At 49.0% G+C, this 8,755-nt stretch overlaps 1 protein-coding gene across 1 annotated transcript in view; it reads right to left on the minus strand.

Annotated features, from left to right (window-relative positions):
• Nucleotides 1-1,452: 1,452 nt before the first annotated feature.
• Nucleotides 1,453-8,755, minus strand: part of LOC125952827 (protein O-mannosyl-transferase TMTC2) — a 125,318-nt gene continuing 118,015 nt past the window's right edge. Inside the window, exons 8-11 of the mRNA XM_049682559.1 lie at nucleotides 3,544-3,684; nucleotides 3,349-3,433; nucleotides 2,260-2,417; nucleotides 1,453-2,152 (exon numbers count right to left, since the gene is read on the minus strand). Of these exons, the coding sequence (XP_049538516.1) occupies nucleotides 1,976-2,152; nucleotides 2,260-2,417; nucleotides 3,349-3,433; nucleotides 3,544-3,684 (561 nt within the window). The 3' untranslated portion in view covers nucleotides 1,453-1,975. The remainder of the gene's footprint in view (nucleotides 2,153-2,259; nucleotides 2,418-3,348; nucleotides 3,434-3,543; nucleotides 3,685-8,755) is intronic.

The raw sequence follows: 8,755 nt of genomic DNA on the forward strand, positions 1-8,755 counted from the left end.
TGACGCGGAAATGGTCGCTTTAGCGATCATCACGTAGCCAATGTTTTCATCGTTTTAATTATTGTTTCCACTCGTGCAGAGGCATCGATTGCAGTTGCACTTTGCACGCAGCTGGCCAATCGATTGTACGCTTCGTGTTTAATATAATCCACCCTCCCTCTTTCACTGCCTTCCTTCTCTCACTCCAATGCTCTCAGAGTGATTCCTCCCTGTCTCTGTGTCTCTATCTCTCTGTCTCTCTCTCTTTTGTGTTTGTTTGTTGGGATTTGTTTGCTGGTTTGGATGATGATGGTTCACTCCTTACCCCAATGGGACTCTGCCACCTTCACCACTACCCACCAGGTTTGAGGGAATTGTTTTCCTGCTCTTCATCTTCATCCCCCACCCCCTCTCATACTGCAAACCAATTCGGAGTGATACTGCGTTAATGTGTGTGTTTTTGCACCAGCCATTTCGACCGTTCGACCTCCTCCCAGCGCACGCTTTGGCGGTGTGATAAAGTGTGATAATTTGTATCGCTTTGCGGTACAGTACAGGGGAGGGTGGGCTATGATTTCCATTCTTTGCGGCGTAAAAAAAGAAAAATCGATAAAAATCGATGCCCGCCCTGACGGGACGAGACATCTCTTTTCGACCGGAGAACTGGGCAGTTATTGCGCGAAAGTCAGGTTAGAGCTTCTTTTTGGGGGGATTTTTCACTTCCACCTCACTCCTACCACTAACTGTGTCTGCGCGTGCGATTAGTCGTTTGATTAGATTGACTGGTTTTATTTTTCCATCGGGATGAGTAAGGAGCGAGTGTTAGTGAGTGTGTTTGTCAGTGTCTGCGCGAGTGTGAGCTGATAGTTGGTTTCCACTAATTGTTAGTTACTTTCTCGTTCCTTGTTTTTGCTATAGTTTTGCTTTACTACTGGCCCTGTTTGATCATGATCGTGCTATCCTTCTTCTCCGTTTTCACATTTGTATCAGTTTCGTTCGATAGCTATGCAACTCACAAACTCATTATATGATTCCGGTTTTGTGGGTTGTTGGGTTTGTATGCTTTTGCATGGTTGTCTGTTCGGTGTTCCATTTTTTTTGTATTGTTCTTATATGTACAACTTGCGGCATTCTGCTATTCTGTCTTATTTACAATATATAGTTTTTTTTTCTTTTACTAGCTTGAGTTTGCTTTTTTGCACTCTTGGCCAAGAAGGAGTATAACTGGATTTATATCTTTCTCATCCTATCCCGTACGGGTTCGTGCCTTTGCCATGCCATCTTTTTTCCCTTTCGCACGTTAAACAAAAATCAATAAATCACGCTAGATTGTCACCCTTCCACAAGCCAACGGCGGTTTCGAACTGACGGGAAAACAAAAACAAGAAACAGCCCATTCCGCCACAAACTTTCGAAACCAATTCCAACCTAATTTTGCTTACGAAATGGCGCCACCTTCCACCACCACCACCACCACCACCGTGGTGCACGCCGTGTAGAATTCTTTGCAACTATTCAACGGATTTTTTGGGTTTGTTTTTCTTTTGCTCTAGCTACCATTCCTTTGCTACCGCAAATCACACACCCCGTCTGTTCCTCTCTGTTCCGTTTAACGATTCCTATTCCTATTTACATACACCCACACACATACACACTTTGTCACATGCTCCGTAATTTGCCTAATCAACGTTTTCCGAAACAATCTCGTGGTTCTATCCACTGGCCTTCCAAACTCCCGAAACAAATGGTCTATACAAATGTGTCCTCAATATTTCTCAATTCTTGCTAATTGTCGGACGTCGAGCACGTCCGCGTTGCTGCTGGATTGCTGGAATCGTGCACAGCGGCCCTCCATCGTGTCCTAGAACTTCAGCGCTGGTTTGCAGTGGTTTGGTTTACCGATGGGCCCCTTGGCCCCGGTCCCGGTCCTGGTAGGTTTTGATCAACTGCCGGTCGGCCTTCGGTCGGCAGCCGGCGTCGGACCGGGCAGCTGGTCTCAGGAGATGGCCGGTACGCCCAGCTTGGCCAGGTTCGAGAGTGTGGTCAGATCGTCCGGTTGTAGCCGCAGCGCTTCCCGGTAGCTGCTGGCCGCTTCCTGCGTCCGTCCCAGGAGGTGCAGGATCGCACCGAGGTTGGTGTGAGCTCGGGCTTCCTGCGGTCTCAGCTTCACAGCCTGCGAATGCAAGAGACAGAGGTGTGTGTGTGTGTATGTGTGTGCGTGCGTTTGTGCGTTAGTTTGTGGTGGTACAAAGGGCGGGGCAAGGGGAATGCGATCCTTACCTGACGGTACCATCGTTCGGCTTCCGGTTTGCGGTCGTGCAACCGTAGGCTCGATGCTGCGGCCACCACAAGCGCATAATCTTCTGGCGCGAGCTCGGCCGCCCGCACCCGATACTGGAATGCTTCCTCGGTGCGACGCTGCGATGACAGGAACTCAGCTGCATCGTGCACACAGACAGAGAGAGACAAAGAGAGAGAGACAGAAAGAGAGAAAGAGATGGATAAATTGAAAGCGTGAAAGATGAGACACGGACGAGGACGAGGGGGGAGAGAACACAGAAAGGGAAACATCAAATGCAGCATAATAAGCAACGCTCGAAACGGATACTCTTCCGGTTGCGATGTGAAGTGCGTTCGGTGATGGTGGTTTACCCACCCTAATTGGATACTTGATATTTGCTTCTCGGGTTTTTTGGGGTTTTCAGGCATCCTTCCTCACCTCCTTCCCAACTCCACTAACAATCTTTTCAATTATTTCCCGACATTTTCCAGCATGGGATTTTTGGGGGGCAGAAATGCGTGTCCTCGATGTCTGGGGCCCTCGCCTGGTTTCGGGTGCGACCAGAGGAAGCAAGGAGGTAGCTTGTTACATGTGAGTGGTGCTCAAATCTGTGCGCCGTACGCTCCGAAGAGCAGTTAGTAGTAGTTGGTTGTTAGAATTTTCTTTGAATATATGTTGTCCAAAGAAAATCGAGAAAAAGTCGATCGCAAGAGAGGGAGAGAGATGGAGCCAAGGAGAAGAAGTCACCGAGCATAACACTAATGATGGGTACGAGACGCTTTATGCATCTCCTCTCAACTGACAACAACAGGACGACATCTTTACACAAAACTCAGCAGACGACGGAGCACACGACGAAGTAAAGGCTTCGCAAATCAGATCGTTATCCGGATGTGCCTCCCATCGTTTCCCTTCCGTTCCATTTTGGACCATGTAATCCCTCGGCTTTAGGTCTTCTTTCCTTTAGCACTTTAGCAACAACATCCAGAAAAGCAAACATTGTATCGATGTGCATTCAATTCGTACGAATCCCCTTTACAGAGGAGCCGGGGGTATTTTGGGGTACTGGTAGTGGTGTGGATGCTTACCGTAATGATGGTGCACACTGGCATCGTTTGGTGCCAATCGGAGGGCTCTCCGGAACCATTGCTCCGCCTCGGAGGTGCGACTGCTCTGCTCGACCGGAACGGCAAAGAAGGAGGGGGGGGGGGGGGAGTGAGGTACCAGTGAAACAATATGATTAGAGTTTAGACCACCAGGTGGGCGTTGGTGTGTGTACTTACATTTCGTGCCAGCATCGTACCGTAGGAGAGGTGGGCCGCAATGTGATCGGGTTGTGCCTCGAGCGCCGCACGTTGAAACCGTTCCGCTTCGCTCCATTGGTTGAGGCGAGCGAAGATGTCACCCAGCCGATGATAGATGCCCTGCAATGTGATGCCCCCGGGGGGAGGGAGAGAAAGAGAAAGGGAGTGTGAGTAAGTAATGAACGTTTCTGATCAAAAGCGGATGCTATTGTCAATTGAATAAGCATTAGTAATCCAACATCAATCAACATAAGGTAGCTACGACACCGGTCGGTCGGACGGTTGATATCGGTTCCATTCCCGACGTGCAACGACCAACGAGCGGCCATTGTCACGACGCTAACGCTAATAACAATTGCCGCTGTGTAACGTGAACCATTTTTCAAATTCCGTTCACTCCATTGCTTTGGCCACGCCAGGCCAAACGGGGGCGGGGAGGATGCAATTTCTCGTAAATGAACCATTCGGCGACGCCAATAGGACACTAAAGCATAACCACGATCCGTGAATGAGCTCTTCCCCCGCTCTTGCGGGCTACCGGTGTGCCCCGGCTACCCGAGAAACCAATTTAGCGTTATGCGCGATGCTGCTCCACCAGCAGCGCCATTGTTGTTATTGCTTGGCGTAAAGTGTTGACCGAGAACATGTTCACCGGGCCCGGCCCGGCCCGAAGCCAGTCCTGCTTGGTACACGTCCGGCACATTTAGATACACCCAAATACCCATACAATAGCATTAAGGTCGTAATAATTCCGGTGCCAGGACCGAACGATGGACCTCCGGACTTCGAGAGAGAGAGAGTCCGAGAGACCGAGACGAGAGTCACAACGAAAGGGGAGAGGGGGAGGAGGAAATAAGGGAAAATAATAAGAGAAACGCATTTGCGAGCGAAAAAATATGTCAGACATAACCGTAAAAGTGCAATTGCTTCGTTTAACCATTCGCATTCACTATTGACCGACCGAACGACCAACCGTCCCTGTTCGGTGTTCGGTTCTCGTTCCCATTTCCATGCTTTTTCCAGCGCTGCCATGTCTTGTGCTGCCATTTCCGTTAGCGCGCGCGCGCTCGTCGTCGTGTTCCAGGCGTTGGTAAATTAAAAGAAGAACCCATTCCAATCGCGGTAAGTCATCGCGAACCGGCACCAGCGAACCAGCACCGCGTGGGTCGTTATCGGCACCAGCACGCGCCACCCTGAGGATTGTCATCCGTGAAGTTCCCGTTTTTCCGGAGGGCAAAAGGAGGCCCGGATCGACTTCATCTGTCGGAGTGATGCGCGGATGCATTTTGCGATTGTCACTATTGCAGAACGCCCTTTCCCGGTGCTTGGCATTCTAATTAGAAGTGATTATCCAATTACTATCAGTCTGTCTGGCACGGGGAAGATAACGGAGCGACTGGCCGCTGGCTGAAAGGCCTAGTGAGTGCCCTAGTGAGAACGTCATTTGATTACTTACTCCGGCTTGGGTCGGGAGATTGCTTTTGATTACGATGACTTTGGGCTTTTGGGGTGACAATCAAGACGACACCTCGTGCTCTCTGTGGAATATGGTTCTTTGGTGTCACTAACAAACGGTGATAGTGATTGTTAATTTCAGTAAACTGAATTGAGCTTCCTCGAATTCCCAGAGACATAACGAATTACCATTTGTTTTAAAATCCTATTTGAAGGGATTTGATGGAGTTTCGTATGAAATAGTATGAGATGCAGCATAAGCACCCTTCTTTCTAACTTCATTCTGACTTCCAATGCCGACACCGACACCCGAAGTGGTTGCTACGAAATGGTCATTGAGCTTATGCGCGGTAAAGAAACTTTCGTAGCACCGGTCGCAACGGCACCGGAACCGCAGCACCTGGTACGGAAATGCATCGAATCAGGCTGCTCAAGATGACAGTCGACGTCGTCGTCGTCGTCGCCATCGCCTTGGTCCTGGTTCTACCGAACCCATTAGGAAGATAATTTCCCTTCGAAAGTTTTCGCATTTTTACTGTACCAGCATCGAAATGTCATCTTGCCGAGACCACCGGATGTTGCTCGGTGCAAGGATGCGACGCTCGCTTGGCAGAGTGTTTGTTGGCGAAAGAAAAGTCCATTCGAAGTGGTTCATTGGACCGCGGAAATGGGTAGCTGAGAAAGTGGGAAATGGGAGCGATGCTCTCGTCGCTTTTCCTGCAGTTCGCAGTGGAAGCCAGATTCCCAAAAGCCACCGCCACAGTTTCTTATCACACCGGTGCCATCCGAGAGCAGCAGGAGCAGTACCGACCGCTCATCACTTGCGTTTCAGCTTTTACGGTGGCCACCGATGGTGGTTCGTTGTGATGCGGGGCCATGGCGAGGATCCGCTAGCTCCGTATGGACAATTTAATTGATTATTTTATTTTATTCGAAATCATATAAAATTTAATGGCGCAATTTCGTATCATCGCCATCGCATCGGACCGACGATTCTCGTATGAAGTGAAAATGAATCCCGCTGGTCCCGGCCGATCCGGCGACTCCTTGTGGCCGGCATAAGGTGTACGTGTGTGTGTGTATGTGTGTGTGAGGATGCGGGGAGAAGTGTAGAGAGGAGGTTGAAAAATGGAAGAGTCAATTTCCTGCCATAAACATATCTTTATCGAACACCACCTTGATCGTCGACAGGAGGGTGTCGATGGCTCCAACGAGCGTTTTTTGGGATGGCCATCGACAGACATTGGGAGGGTGGGAAGGTGGCGAAAAAAGGTATCGAAATGGTCCGATAGATAAACGTTTATTACGGTGCGAATTGAATTGGTGAGAAAGATTTTAACTAGTTTTACCAGACCGGTGTCTACGGCAAACTGCCGGTAAGGTACTTGAGCCAACGGTCATCGACAGCTAACTGAGATTGATGCTTTGCTTGCTCTAAAATGATCCTCGCAGGAAATGTTTTTGACTCATCGCAACTCTTCTAACGAGTGTCTCAGGTAATATTCGATTTTGGAACAAATTTCCACAAAAATAGAACCAAAATCGATTCGATTCAAGAAAGTCGACACTTTCTTTTGTTTTTTGTGAAAAATCCTTCGAGCCTAATGGAGATCGAACGAAGTGAGTTCCCCCCCACACTCCCGTCCGGAGCAACAGCTTAACGGAAAACCTAGTCACGTGAATGGAGCCCACTCGCATGCCCGAACGCTCGCCCCAGCGGTCGGTTCTCAAACCGGAGGTTTTTACTCCCGAGAAACAGGACATGCGCATCTCGCATCTTTGAGCTCCTCGGGGGTTGACATCGAGTCTGGCCTTTTCCTCGACTTTTCCAAAAGACGGATGCGGACCACGTTACGTTTCACTGGAGTTGATTGAGATTTTTGAGCTCAACTTCCAACAAACTTGAGGTAAATTTGGTTTATGCGCTCGGTGGCTACCGACCACCGGTATGGCTGCAGCTGGTTTGTCGCGTTTTTCGCTTATCTAGTTGCAGCAGTTAGTTTGCAGACATCTTGCCGCGCTCTCGATGCTATCTTCCAGCTGGGGTGCTTGTTATTAGAAACTATTTCACAAATCGTGGCATGCAGTAAGACATCAGCAGCAGCAGAAGCAGCAGCGCACTCACTTTCTCGCTCGCCTTGTCTCATCTTTCAAAGCGGACACTGGCAGCATAAATCTCGGAAACTAATTAAGAATAAACTTGTTTTCATAAATCACATCCTTTTGCCATCGTCGTCGTCGCCGTCGTCGTCGTCGCCGTCGTCGCGATGAATAGACTTGGGCAGCGCTTCGCAGCCCATTTTCACCGCGAAACCGGCACGACGTTGCGTCAGGCGATACTGTTTCTTTGAAGTTTTGTCCCCGGCTCCTCAGTTCAGGCGCAGACGACGGTTGGTGAGGAATGGGCCGGGAAATTCTTTTAATGAAAGTGCTTTTCTAGTGTGCCGGTTTGCGCTGTCGCACGGATCCACCACCGTCTGACGGTGAAGCTTCCAAGCTCGCCTGAAAAAGGAATGTTCGTTGTGCTGTCTCTTTAATTTTCCGCCCTCAACATGGTTCCATGGCGTTATGTGGCGCATCTGGAGGGAAGACGAGACGAGATGGAGTGTCTTGTCATCCAAGGCCGCTCATGTGCGCGTGTGTGATTTCCGCTGTACTCGTTGTCGTTGTCATCGTCGTATGTGGGAGTTGAATCCATCCTTTGCCGGTGTCGCCATGGAGATATAGCAATACCTCTTTTTGCTCAGACGACACAGGCGCCCTGGATTCACATTTCGCTTTATCACAAAGTGTAATCATTTGCAACTTCGTTGTCACAGATTGCGTACAACTTTTTTTCTCACTTCCGCGGACAACGCCACCCACCCGCACCCCGACAGTAGAAGCCCACAAATTGTTGCGTGTGTCTCCTTCTATTGAGACACACACACGCACGCACACCATTCTCGATCTCATTCTCTCCATCGCTGAGAAGAGGGATGCCGGAGTGCTTTATGCATTACGTTGGAGCCGAAAGTTGAAAAGGAAAACGTTTTGCATGCTGTTCCGCTTGCGCAACCGGAAAAGCGAGGCCGCCCGGAGGCGACGGCAAAAACTTTCACTTGTTGGATTTGCGTAAACAAATCGGTCGAGGTTTGTAAATATTTTAATACTTCACGGAGCGCCAGCATCGGTTGGGAGCAATATTTGGGGAGAAAAGACCGACCGACCGACCGGTGAGATTAGATTTTTTCGGCATATTTTTCCGTTCCGTCTCTTTTGGGTTGAGTATTTTGGATCCTGCTTTACCGGGCCCACGGGCGGCGTAGTGCAGGAAAACAGTGAAAGATGAGGGTTTTCTGGTGGAGACCGTTTTGGAGTGGATTGCTTCGATTGTATGCTTGGTTAGTGCGCGTGTGTTGTTGTTGTTGTTGGCATATTATCGGTTTGGAGAGTAAATCGTAAATTTGGGATCGAAGTATTTACGGATTGATGGCCTTTCGGTATGGATCAAGAGCCTTTCATGAGTATTACTCTCTACTTATGATAGATGACAGTTCAGCGGTGCAATGGCGGCTCTGTTATGACTTAAGCTACGATGAAATACCTTAAATCAAGTATATCGTGGTTCAAGTATCCTGTAGTGTAAACTGTTCGAAGGATGTTACCTTAATTATATTGCAAAAGACAACTTTATGCAAAACATTTCCCAGGAAAAGAGATCTTGAATCGTTCTGTGTACTTTTCTACGTTTCGA

The sequence above is a fragment of the Anopheles darlingi genome, chromosome 2 (genome assembly GCF_943734745.1).
Source record: "Anopheles darlingi chromosome 2, idAnoDarlMG_H_01, whole genome shotgun sequence".
In the NCBI taxonomy this organism is placed as follows: domain Eukaryota; kingdom Metazoa; phylum Arthropoda; class Insecta; order Diptera; family Culicidae; genus Anopheles; species Anopheles darlingi.